Here is a 22,598-nt window from a genome sequence, read left to right as displayed (position 1 = left end):
CACATAAATCCTGCATCTGGGATGCAATAACCCTCTGCAACCAGGCAGACTGGGGCTAGCTGGACAAGAACAGCCCTTGCAGAAAAAAAACCTCCTTCAGGGCTCTGCTGGCAACAAACTGAAGATAAATTTGCCCTTTTGGCCAATGATACCACCCTCATACTAGGCTAGTGCATTAGGAGGAATGTAGCCAGCAGATCAAGGTGCATGATTTCTTTTTTATTATCCCCACTTGTGAAACTACAGGCTACTCTGTTCATTTTGGGGTTCCCCAGCAGAAAGACATCATGGGCATATCACAGCAAGCCCAGCAGAGGGCTGAAGCCCTTGAATGAAGACCGGCAGAGCTGAGTTTGTTAACCTTCAGAAGAAAAGGCTAGGAGAGCTAATTGGTGGCTTCTTCTACAAGAGGAAAATGAAGTCAGGGTCTTTTTAGAGGTACACAACTGTAGGATGAAAGGCAACAGAAACAAGGTTGCAGAATTTTTAATCAAATTAGACATAAGAGAAAAGTTCACCAAGAAGGTGGTCAAATAACATCACAAGTTGCCCAGAACACGTGTGGAAGTTGCGTATCAGTCCTTGGAGAGCTCAAAGCTAAACCTAACAAGGTCCTGAGCAACCTGATTCAGCTGTCTCTGCTCTGAGCAGGAGCTGGACTGGGCGACCCCCCAGTGTATCTTCCAGCCTAAATAATTCTTTGATTCTGTAAAATTCTCAGTCTTGTTGCCTGGGCAGTTCTTGTACATTGAAGTTTTGGAGGGTTTAGGATGTTTCAGTGAAGCAGACATATCAAATGAGAAATCCTGGTTTCTGAACATGAGACTACAACCAGGATTGTTTCTTGCAATTAGTGGTGCTACTGTGATGGTCCTGCATGTATTATTTTTATGAAAATTAGAGCTATTTTGTTTCAGGACAGTATTTTTCTCTGCTGAGGATCTGAACTCTGGGTCTTCGAGGCAGCAAAGGAATACGTGCCTTACCCAGCTGGTGTGAAGTCATCGTGCAACCATACAGACACAGCCTGAGTGAATGTCACCCGAGTCCCACTTAAAACTAGAACCTGAACTGTATTTCAGTAGATTGCAGTTTGATTAAAAAACAGACTGGGTGCAAACTCAAGTCCAAAAGTCAATAGTCATTTCAGTGAAATGGAACTATGTGGAGTCTCATGCATATTTTTAATCCATATTAAAAAACTTCTTCTAATGTCAAGAGTCCAGTCTACTGAATGTAACATTTCCCTCCAGGTTACACCTCAGAATGGAAACCATCAAATCTTTGTCAGTCTCTCATGTGATCAAGAAATGGTCTAAAATTGCCTTGCTGCCAACAACACATTTTACAGATTGCCTGATATTTTTGTACTTTTTCAGTGCAAAATAAAAATAGATCACAGAGAATATAAGGTAATAAAAACCTGAGTTAATCACAAATTTTCCACTTTAGAGAAGATGCAGGCTCAAGATACATTGAGAAAAAAAAAACTATCACACCTATGTGTCTTTCTAAACATTTCTGAAACATAAATGTCACATGTATTTATTGGTGTCTCAGACTGAAGAGTACACTAGTGCCATTAAAAAACAAACCCTGATAAATTACACAATAAACAGAATTGCAGCATCTGATTTGACAACTGCCACTGCCATAAAGATCTCCATTTCCGCTAATAAAAGGATGACATGTAAAGATTTTTGCTAAAATCAGCAAATTAATTTGTAACTTTTAAATTGCTATAAAGTTGCAGTAATTGTTACTCATAGGTGGGAAGTCAAATTTTACACTTACAGAAATGTTAAAACCATGACAACAGGGAATTTGATTATTTTTAGCGAATTGTTAAAAGAGCACCGCAGTTCAATATTTTAAACTCCTGGTACAAGCTATTTGCACCTTTTAAATATTAATCCTGGTTTTAAATAATTTTCTTATAGCTTAAACAAAGAAGCAGACCTAAATTCAGTATGAATTACATCAGCAGTTAAATATCTAACAAGAAATTAACATCACTATAAATCTATTTTACATTTTACAATGATTATTTAGGACAGCTGAGCCTCATATATGCTGAAAGAGTATGTCAGCATACAGCAGCTGCTGATAATAACCAGCATGTGTTGGCAGGAGCTTTTTGTTTTCTGAAGATAATTAAAACTTGCTATAGTTTTCCAGCTGCTACAGAGTCAAAAAGGAATACTTTAAAAAAAATGAGTGGCACATTTTTGATTCACTTTAAATAGATTGTGGCTATGTCTACTGAATATTCACTAAAAACAATTATTCTACAATTTTGAGTTTTCATGGGTTTTCTAAACAACAAGCTATATAGCAGTAGTCTCAACCAGAAAACTTTTAACTGTCAGCTTCAGGTGCTCAAGGGGAAGAAAATCATTCTGGTAATAGAAATGTTTTGCTGAACAAGAAAAGCTACTCACTCAACTACTTGTGTCCTTAAAATTTCTGTGTACTATATATTCAGATTGTATTTTATAAGTTTACTGGTCTCGGCAGTTTTTTTGGAAACTTTCTGTTCTTAGAAACATTTGCAGGCACCATGGAGCTGTACAAAGCCTTTCCAGTGTGGGAGTCAGTGGCTCAGCAGAGCTGCCATGAAAATGTCAAAAGCTTTGTATCAATCCTCACTGAAGGCTCGAGATGGGGGATTTCCCAGGATTTTAGACCACAGTCTTCCTCCAGCTTTCACATAACTTCATACCTGGCGGTGGGTGAAAACTGTCTTCCTGCTTGTACAACAACTTTTAGACCCCATGCCCAACAAGAGTCCAACAGCAATACAGCAACTTTCTTAACCAAAGTCTTCCACAGAAATGGTCCAAAACACAACTTTCTAGAACAATGCAACTTCAAAGGTCTGAGACACTTTTGAGTAACACATAATTACTTAGCTGCGCAAACTTAGCTGAGTAACCTAAGTAACCTCTCCTTGCAGCTGTCATTGCTGGTGGCTTTCCATGAGCACTGGTGGAAACTGGTTCACACTCTCCAGCTAAAAAGATAAACCAAGCAACAGAAAAGGAACTAAATTTCCCTCAGTGGTAGTCCAGTTCTCCCACCCATCTTGACAATCTGTGGATGTCAGAGGTCAGATTACAGACCTGAAATATGGATCATCTGCTTTGTCAGTCTTAAAATAGAATTTTAGTACCCAATATTAGAGAAAATAAGTATTGCTGAAATAAAACATAATTTATTTTTTTCTTTAGCAACTGAAGTTGTTTCCTTTTAAACTTCAGAGGCCAGGACTAATGAATTGATCTTCAGATAAGAGGCCACTCGAAATAATAAGACTTTCAGCAAATAACACTGCCATTATACGCCAGGGAGCTGAAACGCCTATTATGCACTTCAGTAAAAACTCTGAAGACACAAAGCATTTGATATGACTGGCAGCAGCACTGTCTAAAAATAACTCTGCATAAAAGGGAATTAAAATGTCACCGGAAATCTCTTCCTTCCTTCAGAAGCTGCTGGTAAAGAGACCTTTCTTAGTCTGAACTTACAATTGCCCCATGGGCAAGTGCAAGGGCAGCCCTTCACCTCTTGCTGGCATCCATGGCCCTTCGGTGAGGATGTCAGGGCTGTGAGCTGCTGGAGAAGGATGGCCTCAGGGGTGAACTGCAGCCACTATCTTCCCAGGTAGCACCACTGATGCGATGTCTGATCAGCCACCACCGCGATGAAGACAGCTCCAGCTTTCAGCATGAAGCACTGGATGAAGATAGAGCAATCCTGGCCATGAATCAGTGCCTGTATTATTGGATCCAGGCTACAACACTCAGGCAGTAGTATGAAATGCAGCTTTTGCTGACATGGCTCAAGTTTTGGCAAGGGTGTCTAGTTTTAATGCAGAATCAGCAGCGAATGATAAAGTTCTGGAAAAAGTATTCTGATATCTCAGTCTGTTAATTTGGAAGGAGCTTTTCAGACAGATATGGACTGATGCTTGCTGAATTTAAGAGACAAGAAACTTCTCGTAACTCTGGATAAGACCTAGGCAGACTGCCACACTTTTAACAAAGTGAAGCTGATAGAATGGCAGTTTTAAAATGTCCTCAGAAATATATATAAATATAGCTGTAAAAATGAAAAGAAAAAGGAAAAAAATGTGAAGGACTTACTTCCTCACCTTCTGTGCCAAGCCCTAACTTTTGGATTTTACATTATTCCCTTCAGGTAAATGTTTGCAGGAAGAGAAAGCCATTACCTCTGAAGTTACAAAATGATTAGATATTCAGCTGCCGCCATCAGATGCAATTAAAGACACAAAACCTAGATTCATCCTGCAGAACATTGAAGTTTGCCAAATATATTATGAAAAAGCTACATTGTGTGGCTCTGAGAGTCTTGTCCTGTCCAGACTCTCACTCCTGTATCAGTTGGGGACTAGGGAAAATGAAACATTCTGTTTCCTGAAGCTGAAGCGATGGAAAATGACCGTGCCTTTCACGCGAGTCCTGCCCTTGTGCCATCTGAGCGTTGACAGAGATACTGCTTCCTCCTCAAATCTAGAGTCATCTTACGTCTTTGGTCCCTTTTCAATTCTTGGATATTATGGAAAGACACTTGATGATACTGCAGTTATTTGGATCAGCAATATGATCTCATTATTTGGAATGGCTTTTGCAAGTTCTAACCTTACACAGATTTGGGATCCTGATTTCAAAATGAGAAGGTTGGGGTTGTGGTTAGCTAATATGAACTGTCTGTTTCACAGTATGATATAATGAAAATTACTTAAGTACTTGGCTTTTTTAACAGAATTTATTTCTGCATTTTTCAGGAATGAAAAGCTGCTTCATGACAGGATACATTTACTTTTATGTACTTCCATCAGAAACTTCAAGCATTAAAAATTGCATTACCTCTTTTGGGGGCTAATACTACAGAAACTTTAATACTGGATATTTAGACCTAGTAAACAAGGTTTGTCCTCATTTTGCACCTTCTGTGGCAGCAGCAAGAGGGGTTACAATTACACTGCCAAATGAAACACAGACTGATTGTCGTTTTTTGGTCATGTCCTCACTACTTATAACTAGTCCTCTCTGAGACTTAGTCTGAGCTGAGCCAGCTGGAGAAGCCCAAAACAGAGTCAGAGAATCTGCTCAGCAGCCCAGGGGGTACTTCAAGCTCACCTTCCATCTCTATTATTTAGCAGCACAAAAAATACCCACTCAGAGTCAGAAGGCCATTTTACTGCTGTACCAACACAGGAACATGGTGTGTTAACCTGATAATCTGCAAGCAGGAATTTCTGGATAATAATGTGAATAAATGGACATTGAGGTAATTGGCCCAAAGGACACATGCAGTAAGGAAGAGGGAAGTGTTGTCAGAGCTCTGGGGAAAAACCACATGGTTCAGCATGTGCTGGGGGGGTTTGGAGTAGCAGCAGTTCCTTGCAGAGATGTATTACACAGGAGTAAAAGCTGTACCACCATCCTCACTTCCCAACCCACTCAGAATTCAAAGCTGTATTGCCTTTTCTTAAAGCTCAGGGTGCCAAATTTTCCTGCAAATGATTCCAGGAAGGAAGCTGAGAAATCTCCTAGAAAATGGCAGGTCTGGTGGGCGCCATCAGGTGTGTGTTTGTGACTAAAGAGGATAAAAACTAGAATTAAATTAGAGATTCCAAGTTGAATTTACTGCTCTTGTCCATAGTTCTAAACCATTCAAGTGGTGGAGGATTAGAAACAAGCACAGCAAAATCAATAAAATAAACAAACCATGAAAGACACTAGTGACGCATTAAGGGGGAAAAAAAATCAGATACCCTTTAGGCCATTGGGACTAAAGGAGGAAGATGACAATAAATATACAGAGATTTTGGTTCCAAATCCTGAAAACTTTGCTCACACAAACAGACCTTCCTCCAACCACAATCCGATTAAAAGGGAGCACAACTATTGCCAAAGGCCTGTAACATCTAGGTCATTAAAACAATACCAGTTGACATTATTAGGATGTATTATTTTGCTCCTTTAGCACAGGGGAAGATTCATCTGAGTAAGTAGCAGGGCTGAGTCCTTCTTTGGCGAAGGGCTTTGACTGGAAAGCAAAACATCTGGTATGTTCCAGGCAGGCAATTTCCATGCCTGGCAGATGGTATTTACTTAAGACATACTGCACAGCCCATTATTTTAAACCAAGTTACTTTGCTGAGTTTACCTAACTTATCACAAGGATAGAAACTTTTGTTCATCTCTGTGTCTCTATTAGCCAAAATCCCATGTATTCTGAACTCCTATGAAGTGATTGTTTTCTCCCAGCAGAATTAAACTCAGTCCTGTAACAAATGAGAGGCAAAAACCCAGAAGATGTTTTCAAACTGAGTCACACACATCCTTTTCAGCCAAGCCATAATACTCCCAAGTCCTCTGAATCATACTGTCTGCTCTTCAACAGCTTCTAAATAGTCCAGCTCAAGGTGCTCGAGCCCTCCTCTCTCCCACCATATTATGGTGTGCTCAGCTGACCCATTAAACTGAACCTGAAAATGGAAACTCCTCAGGGTTTTTAAGCAAAAAGTGCACCACAAGGCACAAAGATGAGGGTTTTCTGACTTTCTCACATTTATAGATCTATAAAATGAGCATAAATAAGAAATCACGCAACTAGTATATACTGGATCAAGCTCACAGGACATATAATTCATCCTTTTACCCTCAAAAGCAGCTATTAAAAGGTGTAACAAACTCAGCTATGGATAATTGGTTAATAACCTATAACAAGGGTCCTGTTTTCTCAGTCTCTTAGGCACTAATTCAAATATATGTGATTCCCTATATGAAACAGCTCATATATTTGTTTAAGTGCAATTAATCATCTGAGAATATCATATGATAGGAGTAAGATAAAAAAAAGAATGATGCTGAGGAACTTTCAATGACTACACAGCTTGCACAGGAGTAAAAATTAGAAGTACATAACTATCTCTTGCCAAGAAATAATAGTATCTGTCTGGAATGCAAAAATGCAGATTTTTTTAATTAACATTCACAGTGCTCATGGTACAAATACTGCACTTTATTTTCACGGATTTCTGTATAAATATGGATATAAGAAACTGAGTAACAAAAATGCCATGTACATATTCTCTTAATTAATCTACTTTTGTGAGTCATTTCCATTTTACCTCTGTTATGTGGCATTTTATATGCCACAGTGACTTATCACTTCTTCTAAATTTAAACTAATTCCCCTTCTGGTTGTTACTACTCTAGTGATTCATTTATTGAGCATAAATCTTGCATTTATTGGCTTAAATGTCTTTTAATACTACTGTCTCTACTTATACAATGGGGTTAATATGAAATTCAGTCTCCTCCATGATCAATACAGAGATATATAGCACAACTATAGCTGTTCATTTCACAATTTCAAAACAAGAAAGCCTCACGTTAAGATTTCACCTTGACTGAAATCTGCTTTCAGTGAAATTGAAAGCAAAAGTCTCCTAACTCATAAGAAGAGCCAAGATTTACTTTTTGATTTCCAACCTGCATGTATCAGCTGAAGTGCCCCTGACACTTTGTGGCTGTGAACCTTTAAGGTCAGAAATAGCCACTATTATTGATTCCAATCTCCAGTACCACACAGGCCACTTCTAGTTACATATCACAGAGCTATTTCCAGATATCTTCAGTTTTTGATCCTTTTTTGCTAGGTAGTGGCTCCAGTGAACTTTTCTCCCTTTTAAATGTCTGGTTGTTTATGAAGAAAATACTTTTAAAACTTTAATTATCTGGACTGCACTCTTATACACCAATGTTTATTTTTTTTTAGTATAAACACATCTCAGGGCACTCTTGGCTTATAAATACCTTTAGGGATGCTCACGTTTTTTGTGTTAAAGTTTCACAAATACTTCAAACATTTCAGAGAACAAGTATGTAATAAAAGTATTTTTAAAAGGAATCCTATTATTTAATTGAAGATCTCCAGTTTATCCAAGTCTAGATCTAAGGACCTGAGGAAAGAGAGTATAAGGAAGAAAATATGATGAAGAAACTTCAGGTGGCATAGGGGCTCAGTTTCTAAGGGACCTCAAAGAGTGTTTGGAACAACCAACCCAAAGATGCCTCTGCTGTGAGCACACACCTGTCCCACCCATATCTGGCAGTGGAGAGGGATGGACCATGTCTCAGCTGAGGTCTGCAAAGCAGCTCTGCAGCTAAAGATGTTCCTTCTGGTGCTCCAGGCAACCCCAGCCCCTGTTCTGTCCTCTCCTGCGTGCCTGGGCTGGAGTGCAGACACAGAGGCACCACAAGAGGAGGCACCGGGGGCTGAAGAGTAGTTACAAACTGCTGCTGCCCTGACTTACCGGCTTACAGGCTCAGGAGGCAGCAGACCACCAGCACTGGTCAGAGATGACACAAGTGAGGGTGTTGGTATCGTTACCACCAAGGCTGAATCTTGCTGGTTAATCTTTCATTTTCCTGTGTTCAGACAGTGAGGTTTAAACATATGCAGGTAAAGTGGCCAGCATCCAGAACATAAGAAAGGCTATGGTTCAGGTTGCCTCAACAACTGTATTTTGTCCTTTTTGTATGTCTGACCAAACTCACAGTCTTTAATTTTTTAATTGTATCCCACTCCCCATCCCATAATCCACACCTGTGTGCATACACAGGAATTTGATGTAGGCTTTTGTAATGCAGCCTATGACATTTTCACCTACATTACTTCCCTGCTCTCCTCAGGAATATGAGAGTGTATTATCTATTATGGTACAATAATCATTGAAATTTAAGTCACTTGAATTGCATAATTTTTTCCAAGTCACTTATACACCTCTGTAACATTTTCCACAAATTCTACTCATGCTTAGAAAAAGAGAATTAAACACCTTGAACTAACTATGAAGGGAAGAATATATGACAGAAAAGTGCATTTATCTGCATTTTTAAAACTCACTTGAACCAGAGGAACCCAGGTGAACCAAAGGTAATAGTAGACATACAAAATTAAAACTGAAATTGCAACGCATAAGAGTGTGTAAAACATCTGCTGAGCATTGAATGGAGAGTTTGCCTTGAAAAGTTGAAAGTCTGATTTAATATCGCTCCATCGAACAATTTTCCTCAACTGTTCTTGCCTGTGGACATAAACTGAGACAAATCACAGAACATTACGCACTGTGGGCAGGAATTTACTCACTGAGAATAGGAATTTGTCTTATTTTCATTTGTTTCTTCATATTATTGTCTTACTGAACAGGCAGGCTAAGAATCTAATTTTACTGTAGATGAAAGGCAACATTTTTTTACCAGCCTGTCTAAGCTGGGGCAGATGTGGCTTCATTCACCTTGACTTACACTCTACCTGTACTGCACAGTCAATGTCTTCAATTTAACATTTTCAGGGTATGGCCTTAATTCTTCCTTACTTTTTACCTACAGTTACTTTATATATTTTCTGTTCTGCACTGAGTTTAGCCATGTACTGTGAAAGAAATAACAACTTTGTGACTCATGTAATATAAATTCTTGAAAGTCACCACCTTATTTATTTAAAGAAAACATGAGTAATCGTTAATGAATTCTCATACAGTTACTGCATACAGAGTTTGAATAAATACCTCAGACCCAGCATGCTACACCCTGTTCCTTTATGCTGAGGCATGTGTCCCCTTCAGTGTGGAAACTAACGGGCTTATGAGGGAAAGGGAATCATCAAAAAGATCGCATTTTGAAATTACCTGTTTAATATCAAACAGATAATTACCACTCACATTCACAGGCCACCTCATAATTCTGTCTCAAGGAGTTGGTGGTGTACATGAACCAAATATTTAGGACTTTCAAAGTATGATCTGATTGAAATAACAGTCTGGTTCCTGTCATTTCCCTTGTGGTGATTTCTTTTTAGAAATGATGAAATAGTATAATTCCTCTAATGACTCATTTAGCTTATTTTTAACTAACACCAAAGGAAAATACAAAGGAAATAGTCTTCAGAAAATGTGTTTTTTCAAGGAGGAAGAAAAGCTGTATTGTGATATGATAGAGTAAATTAGCATAGTTTAGAACAGTACATGCAGCTAATAACTGACAAGCCAGCAGTATATGCAACACCTTGTGTCACACTGCATTACTGACCAGGAATGGCAGCTTTGACTGCTTTATACATTGTAAATTGGATATACTGTGAGTTTGTAAAATATTCCTTTCATTAAGGAAAAAAAAATTACCTGATATAACAATCTTACTTTGGGTGCCTCCAGTCTGAAAACAAGTAAGTGAAAAATAACTGGGTAAGAAGTAGAGAGCAGGTATTCGAACAAGCCCCAGGGCAGCTTAGCACTTAAACATGTGGGAGATCTGTTTTCAGCAAAGCAATTAACAAGGCAGGATCCACCATTCCAGCAATCTTAAAATGCAGGCTGGATCTTTATCTAAACATGCTATAATTCAAATTATTAGATTGGAGAGGTGCTAACACAAGAATTGGGGTAGCTATGGTCAAATACTTTGTCTTAAGGACCTTAAAATGTATGACTCAAAGATACACAAATTCAAGCAGTTAAATAATGATTTACATGCTTTACTCAACTGGATGACTGAAAGTAAGTTTTGGTTCTCATCTTGCATCTCCTAATATAGTTTTCAATATATTATTGATTAGTTTCTCTGTGGCACTCTGCTAGCGATGAATCCCATCTGTTAATGGGGTAAAACTCATTTACCTCTAAAAGCACAGACTCATAACTCCACCCATTTTAGAGTACTCTTCCAGTACCCACTGGGAAAGGGATGGGGACTGATCCAGTACCCTCACACTGCTTACAAACAAGACTGAACAAAACAAGCAGAGAGGGTGACATGCTGACCCAATAAAACTTGGTGAAAGTCTTGTGAGGGATTGTTGAATCTAGGTTTTTCATCTAGAATGTAAAGTGGAGGTTTCAAACTGAGCCATATTAGCTAGGCTTAGATTTTTTTGGTCTTGCTAACACAACTAATTGTATAAAAATTATTAATCATTACTTGAGGCACTGTAGAAAAAATGTGTGCCTTGGTTTTGCACTAGATGCGTATCTACCTACATATGGGCTTATAGATAGAAATCAGCATCTATCTGCACATATAATTTCCTTACTGCTAATGAACTGACACTTGACCAACAGTGGATCCTGTCCCCAGCTTCCATCAATAAATGAAATGAAGGAAGCAACAATGCATTTATTCTTAGTGACCCAAAATACATAAATATTTTATATACTGAGCAGTAATATACATCACATGATCAAGGTACTATACAAATGTAATTCCCACAGGTCTGTGTAGAACAGGTTGGAAAGCTGTAAAAGAGGAACAGAGGTCATTGACCACAGACAGACCATCCATCCAACAAGTTGCAGGAAGAAGAGTTACAACTTTGAAACTCCTCACCATACAGCTTCTCCAAAGTCTCAGCACCACTGGCTGGCTTTGGCAGCCCTGGCTGTCCTGGACAGATTACAGGTTACAAGAGAGAATGCTAAACAGCACCATGACAGGTAGAAGAGATGTTAATCCACCACATCCTCAGTTAATGCTGTTTGAACACTAAGTTGGTACTAGCACTGCACCCAAAACATTTTCAAATAAACCTGTAGAGAAATAAATTACCCTTTCTTTCCATTCAATCCAGGCCATACACTGGGTACGCAGAATGACATCATATCCTTCCTGAAATCAGAGCTGCAGTGAGGACCAGTATCCTTCAAACATGACCAGTTCCTGAGACTGCCTTGGAAACAACCACATTTTCCTAATTGCCACAGAAACTATCTTTTTCATCTTTTTAAATCTGGCCAAAGAATTAAGCACTGTTTTCTTTATAAATGCAATAAAATTTCATCACTATATTCTGTACTTCTGCCAGAATTTGACAGCCAGAGATGTAAAGAATCCCCCTGGAAAGCAACACACAGAAATAGCCACTCCATTTAACTGCTGCTGGTCAAAACCTCACACCAACTGATGTGATATCTGCCAGATAAGACAGTAAATGATGTTATCTCTATGCCTGCCTCTAGTTAGCAGAATCAAACCCCTTTTTGCAAGCTGTCCATCATCATCAGGATTTTTCTTTTTTCAACATGACATTTTTCTGCATGTAGGACCACATCCACTTTGGAAACTGGTGTTCTTGAAATTCCATACAAAACCATAATCAATACAAAACTATGTATTGATTTGCTTTTTAATCCAGAAAAATCGGTACAGTTGGTTAGGGTTTTTATCTTTGCATTAGCCATTGTGAAGATGATTTTAAATTGTGTACACAGGCCAAAGGATTTGTTCTGAGGCAAATCTGCGTTTAGTTTTAGCGCCAGAGACAGACACAGAAAAAACAAATCGATACATTTGTAATGACTGCTTAGATAACTGCTTAAGCAGCTACAGAAAGGCCAAGTCAGTGATTATTTTTAAGGCTATGGGACAGATTTTGTAATGCCCTGACAGTTACACACATTTATTTCCAAAAGATATTATCCCAGTTGCCTCCTTCCAGTCACACTGGACTTCTGCGTCTTTCTTAATTGGGTTACCATGGGCAAGTTTGACCTGTAGCACTCAGAGCAGATGGACTGGCGCCAGTAACTGCTCAGACAGTCAGACAAGACGAAGTTCAGCACCTAAGATACCACAGTAGTTTATGATTAAAAGGTAATTCACTTCAATCGCTAATCATGCACTAGTGTTTGTCTCCTGGTTGTCGGTGCATGCGTGTATGTGTGGAAACAGAGAGGTAAGAACGACTATTTCAAACCCTGTCTCTAGCCAGATTAGTTTGGAATAGAGACAGGAAACGAGCCTGAAACATGAGGCACTAAAACCTGTTCTCTTACGAAAGAGCAGAGCTGCAGACCCTGCGCCAACGCCGGGCCACGGAGCGCTGCTGCCAGCAACTCACCTTGCTGAATTTTCGTCACCAGCTGGTGACGGGCGAGAATCCTGCTGGTCCTGTAGGGAGGGCGCCGGGCGGGCGGATCGCAGCGCCAGAAGAGCTCCTGGCCCTCGGGGGACACGGCGTTCAGGTAGAAACAGGCGGTGCCCGCGGCCCGGGGCACCTGCTTCAACATCGCCGCTGCCCCCGGCTGGCCCCGGCCGTCCCGAGGCGCCGCGCTCAGGGCAAGGCAAGCGGGGAGGCTCTAAGCCCCAGGGAGCTGCGGGCAGCGAGCGCTTTAAACGAAAAAGGAGTGCCAAGAGCTACTACAGCTCGGGATTCCGGCTCTCTCCCACATGATCCGCGCGGGCCAATCGCTCCCAGAGCAGCCTGTGGAAGTGAGCCTGCGGAGCGGGACAGCCAGCCTGCCCCAGCCCCGCACACAGCCCCGGCCCCGCACAGCCAGCCCCAGCTCCGCACAGCCTGTCCCGGTCCCAGCCTGACCCGCTCCAGCCCCGCCTGCCCCAGCCCCAGCCTGCCTCAGTTCCAGCCCCGCACAGCCAGCCCCAGCCCCAGCCTGTCCCAGTCCCAGCCTGTCCCAGTCCCAGCCCCGCACAGCCTGCCCCAGCCCCAGCCTGTCCCAGTCCCAGCCCCGCACAGCCTGCCCCAGCCCCAGCCTGTCCCGGTCCCAGCCTGACCCGGTCCAGCCCCGCCTGCCCCAGCCCCAGCCTGTCCCGGTCCCAGCCTGACCCGGTCCAGCCCCGCCTGCCTCAGCCCCAGCCTGTCCCGGTCCCGGTCCCAGGCCCAGCCTGCTCCAGCCCCAGCCCGTCCCCGGAGCCTCTCGGCTGGCCGGAGTTTACCCAGCACGGAGGGGCTGCACCGGGTCGCTTCAGAAAGCAAAGAAGAAATAGTTGAAGATGCTCGAGAATGCGTGTTTTAGAGTATTCAGGGCTGTCGAAAACCTTTTTCTCCTCTGCTCTACGCTGCCCCGCTGTTGACTCATCTCTGGAGATGCCCTCGCTTACTTTTCTAAAAATCATACCCCTGTTTGCCAAGAAAAAGTTCGTTTACGGAAGGGCTGTCTGAATCTCCAAAACCTCACGGTACAACGAGCACTGGAACAAGCGGAGCCCTTGGGATGCAAAAAATTCAACAAAACCTAGCAGCAGTCACTCAGCAGTAAACAAAACCCAAGAGTACCTAACATTAATGCTACCAAGAACTGGTCACAGCCTGGATGAAGGAAAGGGGATGGAGAGGTTCTCTGTTATTCAGGTTCCTTGCCATAACACTTTTGTGTTGCTGTTGGTTTTCAGCAAACAGAGGGGCATGGGTTCTCATTCTATCCTCACATATCAACTGAGTTAGCAGAAGATGCTATTTCTTAAATTAATCATACCAAAACAGAACATTCCCATTTTTATCAACAGGTGGGCAGCAAATCTGAGTGAAAATATACGGAAAATTCCCTCCCAGTCAAATAATATTTCATTGTATTTTAAAATACCAGTATTTTGGATTAGTACACCCCGAGTGTGTGCTGATTTCTAAAAATCATGGGAAATGAGTGATTTCCAAGAATCACAGCTCAGGAATGATGCTGCCACCATCATGCCCCTTCCCATGAGACCAGCACTACTGGAGTGGCTGCAAGCCTCAGGCATAAGGGGCTCAACCCCCATCCTAATCCATGGGGGATCTTGACCTCCCGAAACTCTACCTGGACATCCACCTGAGGTGACATTATTGTCTGTGTCCTGTTCTCCAGCCTTGAGGCCAACAATATCTCACAACACATCATGGTACAGTGGAGCCCTCCTCCCATTCTCTGCCTCACAGATGCTGACCAGGGCAGGGCCATGAGGTGGCACTGCCTGAAACCTGATTCTTCACACGGGACAGGGCAGACATAGTCACCTAAATGTGAGAGGGTGAAGGACAGCTCTTGTTCACAATTATTCATTAAAATTTTGCTCCATGCAAACCCCCTTAGGGCACAGTTTTACTGCGATGCAATCTGTTCTCATTACACCTTATGAATTTTATTCCTCATCTATGTGAGACTTGTACAGTGCCATAAAATGGAGAAATATAATTCCAGGTACTAGAAATTTAAAATGAATGCTGTAGACTGGAAGGCTCCATTACCTGTTATTACCATTAACAGCACCTGCAAGTGCTGTACGTGCTGCTTTTTTGCTCCAAGTATGGCTGCATGGTCTTCTCTGAGACTCCAAGCAGAGACTTCAAACTCAAGAGCAGACAGACATGGCTCCACTACCATCTATACTCCCAAACAGGGCTGGGCACTGGCAGACAGGCAGTAGGACTGACCAGTCTCCTCTCTGCCTTGCTGTGCAAAGCGAAGAGGTAGGATTGTTTCACAGCTGTGAGCAGAGACAGCCTGAGCAGCAGAGAAGAGATGGCTCCCATTCCTACCCCAGCTTTCCAAGCCAGTGTGTCAGCCACTTTGCTGCCATCTTTTCAGGAAAAAATATCCCAGAGACCCCCAAAGTCAGGGTCACAGGCACAGTGTTTATCCAGTGAGACACTACCTCTGTGCAGGGAAATTCTTACTTGATTAACTTACAGTTCTTTGATCTAATTCTATTTAAAATATGCTATTGCTAATGTAAAGCAAGTATTAACATTTAACACCACTCTGCTTAAATATTCAGAAAGATTTCTTTCTGTGTTGGAGAGTGCATTGACTTTTTCAGCTAACAGGATTCTACATTCTTCCCTGAAATACTTCCAAAGTCTAGGAAGCAGTTTAAGAGAAAGGTAATGCTTCAAAAGCCAATCCAAAGAAACAAAAACCACGGCAGAAGCCTAAGTAAGGTGTACATACTAGTGAACAAGTCCACTGGGCTCAGCAAGCCCAGATATTGTATATGTCTGTCTTGTCTGATAGCAGGGTTCCAGTCTCAGTGTCCCCACTGCTGCCCATCCTTCCCATGTCCCCATCAGAGGGTAAGGCAACAGGGCAGAGCTGTCCTGCCAGCTTCCCAGCTGCTCATCTCAGAGGTCACAAAGGACAGAATAAGAAGCCTCTGTTGCAGAATGATGACTTTCCTTCCAGACATGAGGGTCCAAACACAACTTCAGAGCCAGAGGGTTGCCCCAGGCTCAGTGCTGATGAGCGCTGCCTGTGCCGAAGCTGAATTCTTTGGCTTCAGTCCAGTACTTGCATAGTAGTCAAATAAAACAAGAAACAACAAGAGTTAGCTGGTCTGTGGTGCGTGTTTGAAAGCTCCTGTGCTTGAAGTTGTGCATGGCGAAAGAAAGAAGTAGCCCTCTTTGCATACTTTTAAAATTACTATCCTTGTTTGGTGACTGCCTTGACACTCACTGTTTATTTTCAAAAATGTGTCACTCAGATGAGGAAACCCCATTGGCCATCAACCTCTCAGACAAGAAGTACTACAGAAATCTAAGTTGTTACATAATAGCACTAATTAATATTTCAGTCTCAGTCTACAGACTGTTTCTGGAATAGTTAATAGAGCAACACTGAACTTCATGCTAATGCATCTCACAGAAGCACTTCAATATAAAAGCTTCCTCGTGCATTTTACAAGGACTATGAGGGAGCTGCAGCATACACCTGAAATTGTTGCCAGTCTTGACAGAAGCACAGCCCATAAGATGAAAACCCAACGCCATGCTCCCATGCTGTGACTGATCCATGCAGGAAAGGAGATTCCTTCATAAAACCATGTCTGGAATTAGTGTTGTTTTTTAACTAACCAGAAATGTCCACACTGATATCTGTAGTATAATAACCACGTGTCACATCTAACATGACAATCAGTGACTTGATGGATACTGAAATACTCTGGGATATGAGGAATCTTTAGTTAAAAGCTTATTCATACAGCTTCTGATGACTGCATGGACTTAGTATAACTGGCAAAGTCAGCCCAAGAAGTCATACTCTTTCTTCTCTGTATGCATTCACAGGCAGAACTGCAACACTTCATTTCTGTTAACTGATTATGTGTCTCTACTACCTTTTCTCCCTGAAATGGCATTTAATATGAGAAAGGAGGAGTAAACTATTGGCAGGAAAAATCACCGCAGGGCTGCCCATAGATACTGCAGTATCTCAAGCAGTACTTGAGATCTGCTTCCATTTCACTGTGAGTGGGGTGCTGACATCAGCTGGAGAAAACAACACAATGTACTCTAGAAATGCTAAAATATATCTGAGAACAAGCTATCTACTTATGGTTGGCTTTGCTGGGCAAGACAACAGTGTGAGTTTCTCCATACCACCTTGGCCTTAAGAGTATTACTCCATGAGGCCGTGCTGCAGTGGTATAGTTGAGGATAAATTCAGATGAACAGCACTTTCACATTTGTGTTCCTATAAATAAATGTCAATAAGTAAACAAATGAATAATAAATAAATAAACAAACAAATAAATAAATGTCTATATATAAAACAGGACTGCTGATTTACATCTTAGAATGCACACCCTGCAGTGAGTTGTGAAATAGGTCTGTGATGTTGTACCTGGCACAGCATTCTCCAGGCTTGGATTGAACCTGCTGTTCTCACACAGTAATCAGCCACTTGATCTTCCCGAAGTGACCCATTTCCCTTTTATTGTTAGTTGCACTTATCTCGTTATTTCACATCTAAAATTTAATGGCAACTTGATGGCCTCTCTTCATTAGAAAGCACTGGTTCTGTGAGAACAAAACAGCTTCCTATCCACTAGAGGAGCACATTTGTTATTAACATTAGCGACATGTAGTTAGAAGAAGCAGGAAACTCCTGTTTTCAAGTCACAGAAGAAAAAAAACTGTCATCTGCTTTCAACTTTCTGATCTCTGGACTCCCTTCTATAATTCTGCAGGTAGAAGAATAGTTCAGTTTGCTGGATTATGGCCTTATATATGCAGTATATCCTGGGTACTGAAGTCCTATCCACATATCCCTATCCTATCCACACATCTTATGTTTTTTGCCTGTCTCTGCCTTTACAGATGCCCGCACAGCAGCTCATGTGCTAAGTACAGGCAGTTTCTCCTTTCTCAAATTCAAGATCAAAAATTCACATGCAGGGAACCCAAAGATGTGTCTAAGAGGAAGGTGTCACTTACTTCATGTGTTTTGAATCCTATATCTGGGACCAGGACTTTTAAAAGCTAAAGTTCATTGCCTGCTCTTTAGGAAAAATGTTTTATGTTTGAACATAGACATTTGTTTGAGAGTTGTTTGCTGGGATTACTACAGGCTGCAAACTCTTTCAATACAGGGCATGAAACAGCAGGACTCTAGAGCAGCCAGAAATACTTCCCTCTGGCTCAGTGGCACTTCGACTTTTTTGCCGAGGCTGTGCTGGGGCGCCGAGGCTCTGCAGCCCATCTGTGCTGGGGCTGCCAGGAATCAGACCGGGGCAAAAGGAAAATAGTTTATGTGAGATTTCTACATCGCCAGGAAGCGAGATGGAGACGGCTAATAGCGGCACGGAATTACAACAGAGGATTGTTTCACTGGAGAGCCTGATACTGATGTGTTCTGGAGGAAAGTCAGCTGCTGTGTCAACTGTCTGATCGTGAGTTTTAAAAATGAACACTGCTACGCTGAGCTTCTTATGCATGAGAGACAGGCTCACACACACCCTTGAAGACAAACTTCAAACTAGGAGATGAGGCTTCTGAATAGTACATTATATCCTTTTCTTCTCTTCCACTGTCCCTGTTCCAGCACCAGAGGAATATCCATTTGCATTTTAAGACCCACATGTTCAATGGATAGTACTGCTACATAAAATACGTCCTGATTACAAGAACATCAGTGGCCTGGTCACAGCACAGAAACAGAGAATTGGAAATGATGTGCAGGAGTACAACAGTAATACATTTAGGGAACAAAAGGATGGCAGGGAGGTGACTGACTGACCAGCCACTCAGGCAAATTTATGGGAATAAAGACACATGCAAAAAGCCAGGAAGATGAGGGTCAAGGCAAGAAAGTGTGATTCATCTCATCAGTTCTCCTGTGGAGGTGCTCAGGATGTTAAATAAGCAAAATGAATAGTAACTGATTTGATAAAGGCTTCTCCAAGATCCTTTACCAAGCAATCATAAAGAACCTCAGCTATCACAGATAAAAAGGAAAAGGCCACTTCTGGTTTAATGACAGCTTAAAGACAGGAAACAAAAGTAGTAATAAATAATCTGTGTTCACAATGGGATTAGGTTCCCAGAGGATTCACACAGACATTAGTGTTGGAACCTGTTTTGTTCACTATCCATACATGGTTTTTATAATGGGAACGAATAATGAGTTGGCAAAACATAATGATGATACCAAATTAGCCTGTCAGTCAAAACAGAAATTGTAAACATTGAAGGTGTTTACTACAATATTGACCAAGAAGGCCTTAAAATTTTAGCTTTTGAGAGCTGATAAATGTACAGGACAAAAAGAACCCTAAAGATAACACAGTGCACAGTGATGAGATTTAATGGAGCTGTTATCACTAAGGAAACAGATCTTGGATAGCCTTATGAAAATCCAATACAAGTGCTCAGTAGGAACAAAAATAAAGCAAAGTGGATTTTAAAACTTTTTGGAAAAGTAATTGAGTGCAAACCAACAAACACGGTTACACTATTACAAATGTCTGCCCACCGTTAGGTAATTAAGAGGTCTTTTCTCACAGTGGATAAAGTTGGGAGCATAAGTGGAGGTAGCTTCAAAATGAATGAAGATAAACAGTTCTCCATATATGCATAGCTGACCCCTGGAAGTCATTGTTAGAGGATACTGTGGTTGCCAGAAGTTAGCAGAATTCAAAAAAAGATAAAATCCCTGGAAGAAAAATTCAGCAAGGGTCATTAAGCACAAAATTCCAGCTCATGGCTTAGAACCTCCTTGAACCACGTGAATGCAGGTAGGATATACAGCATGTACAAAATCACTGTATGCCTATCCCAGCATTATGTTTTTTCCAAAAATAGCTGCATCTGCCCACTGGCCAACACATGATACTGGGTTGGTCTGACCTGTGGCCACCCCACTGGGCCTGTTCTGAGCAGGAGTGGGCAGTCTGTATTCTCACCTGAGCTAACCAGATGTACCACCCCATGGCGCATGTAAATGTGGGCTCCTAACAGCACTGCTAGTGCATAAATGCATCAAAATAACTGCTCCTGTGGTCTGTGGCTGCAGCCTGAGGAATGACAGTATTTCCCTGGGCACAGCCTGTCTGTGCCCTCCTGTCACATTTTCTGGTGAAGTGTAAGCTGCTAGTCTGTTGGCCACAATGTCGGGCTCAGAGGATGTGACCTCTCTGTCTCTTCTGCTCTCCCAGGGGCTTAAAAGGGACCAGGAGCTCCTGGATTGTTGGTAAGATCATTGGAAGGGGTCAGTTGTTTCATCCAGTGCCTGACTGCTAATTTCGGCATTATGGTCTCAGTCCTGTTCAGTTTTTAAACACTTTTCCTCAGTAAAACCACACCAGCATATGAATAGAGACTCCATTGGCCTTAGCTGAACTCTTCACAAACCAGGAATAGCCAGCATCCCACACTGTGTAAAGTCCCTAAAGACAGTGGTTCTCAACAGCAAATTAAGGAAAAAACACATTTGGGTAATGAAGCTCAAAAGAAAGGAAGACATTTCAGGCAGCAGACCTCCTCTGCTAAAGTATTTGGAGAGTATTATGACAGAAATGAGCTAAAAGTAGTTTCCATACCCTTAGTGCAACTCCATCTGCTGAATCTATACATGGGTTCCTAATACTAAACCCACAGGAACTCTGTAAATATATTTAAGTAGTGGTGGGCTTACACACATCCTAATCTCACAGTCTCTCTAACAAAGTGTTTGGATAACGCACTGATAAGGTAAAGAAGTGTTTAGATAAACTTAGTTTCTTATAGTTATCCAAATACATTGTAAATCCCCACACAACCCTACTGCTGGTATCACTCACTCACAGACAAACATTCCTACCTGAGCTGAAGGTTCATGCCTTTGCCGACTTCAGGTAAGGGCTTTGCTATTTATTTTCTTTCCAACAGGACTCCAGTACTATTATGATCAAATGGGCAAGAGATGAAATATTCAAGTTTTGATCTGGTTTTGACAGATTTTTTTCCCCTCTCTCTGATCTAGAGAACCAATGCCAAAGACAGATTTTGTAAAAGATTTTAAAAAACAAGTCAGAACAGAATAATTGGCAACAGTATTTCAAATACAGCAGCAGGGGACTGGTGTATGGGAACATGAAATTCTCCAGGCTCCTTGAAATCAATGAATACTTGTTGCATGATTTCAGCCTCTGGCCCAGTAAGGCAGACAGACACGATGGTTAGCGTACAGGACTAGCTGGCAGTGACTTGCTGGAAGACTTCCGGGAAGTTGTATAACCTGTCTCTGCACACCAGTTTGCTGACTGATAACAGTAATCCTTGCCTTTCTTAACTATTTTGGTACCTATATGTAAAAAAAGAGACACAATTTTGTAGAAAGATTAATTTTTCTTACATGCAATATCAGTCCACTAGAAGCAGGCCAAAATCTATTGTAACTGCATGAGCTAAGGAGAAAATAAATACCCTTTAAAATGATCTTCCACCTGTAGTGGATTCCCTCAGATGAGACACTTATTGCCTGAACTTGCAGAATGCCAGAGATTTCCTAATATGTCTATTAAATGCATGTTATCAGATCTTATCAGTTCTGTGTAACAAGGGTGAAGGGTTGTACATGTGGCTCTGCAGAACAATGTGCACAAACCAATAAACTGAGTCTGGACTCTAGGGCTGGACTGCAGCCTTGCACGCAGGGAAGTACTCTGTAGGATACATATAAAGTATTTTGATCACTGACAGTTGGAATTGCTCTTTTTTTAGTCTACAGTCCCCAAGCCATCACCACCAGGACAGCCACTAGGTATGGCAAAGCCATCCCTTTGCTGGTTATTCTTCCTGGAGACCCAGGACAGCTGGGGCTTTGGCTGATGCATGGGGAAGGTTTAGGTTATGGTGGGGTAGCAACTGTTCCTGGAGAGGGATGTCCTCTGCAGAGGCTGGTGACATGTTCTGCCTGTCCCATCTCCCTAACACAGCAAACTGGATTAAGCCTTGTGGCAACCACTGTCCCTGGTGCAGTGTGGGGACATCTGGCGTGACACATGGCAGTTCTGTGCTGCTGCTGCTGCTGCGAGGGCGAGCTGGAGCACTGAGTACAGCACTGAGATCTGTCGCTGTGGGGTGGGGGCATGGGCCTGTCCGTGCCCTGCAGAACATGGTGCACATGGCATTCTCTTCCCTTCCCCAGGTCACAAGAACCAGGACAAAGGCCCAATACAACAGAGAATCTGGTCAAAGTCCCAGCTTTAAGGTTGAGCCACCACCTCACAGCAAGTGTGACCAACACACCTGCACACTTATCTGGCTGCATAATATCAGCCACATTGGTGTCTGATTAGCAACCTCACAAATAAAGAAGCTGGGGGAATATGAGACATGCATGGATCATTTATTCCTTACCCAAAGCTAGAATTTAGCACAACCCATAGCAAGTGTTGTGTATAGACCTGTATGTTTAGAGCAGAAAGCATGATGCCTATAGCTTTTAATCCCAAATTATTTCTTCATATCATAAAATTTAGGAGTATAAATTACATATATATATTTTTTTTTTTAATTAAGAAAAATAAAAAAGCTCA

The 22,598-nt window shown here is 41.7% G+C and overlaps 1 protein-coding gene across 5 annotated transcripts in view; it reads right to left on the bottom strand.

Moving 5' to 3' along the window:
- STARD13 (StAR related lipid transfer domain containing 13) overlaps positions 1-22,598 on the bottom strand; it is a 287,017-nt gene that overhangs the window by 99,373 nt on the left and 165,046 nt on the right. The window contains exon 1 of one of the 5 annotated variants that reach the window (XM_058862476.1): positions 12,931-13,368. The exons of the other annotated variants lie outside the window; for them this stretch is intronic. Within the exon in view, the coding sequence (XP_058718459.1) occupies positions 12,931-13,099 (169 nt within the window). The 5' untranslated portion in view covers positions 13,100-13,368. Of the gene's footprint in view, positions 1-12,930; positions 13,369-22,598 lie in introns of those variants that run through there. 5 annotated transcript variants of the gene reach the window in all.

Source organism: Poecile atricapillus, chromosome 1 (assembly GCF_030490865.1).
Source record: "Poecile atricapillus isolate bPoeAtr1 chromosome 1, bPoeAtr1.hap1, whole genome shotgun sequence".
NCBI lineage: Eukaryota > Metazoa > Chordata > Aves > Passeriformes > Paridae > Poecile > Poecile atricapillus.
This window is presented reverse-complemented; position numbering and strand designations above follow the sequence as displayed.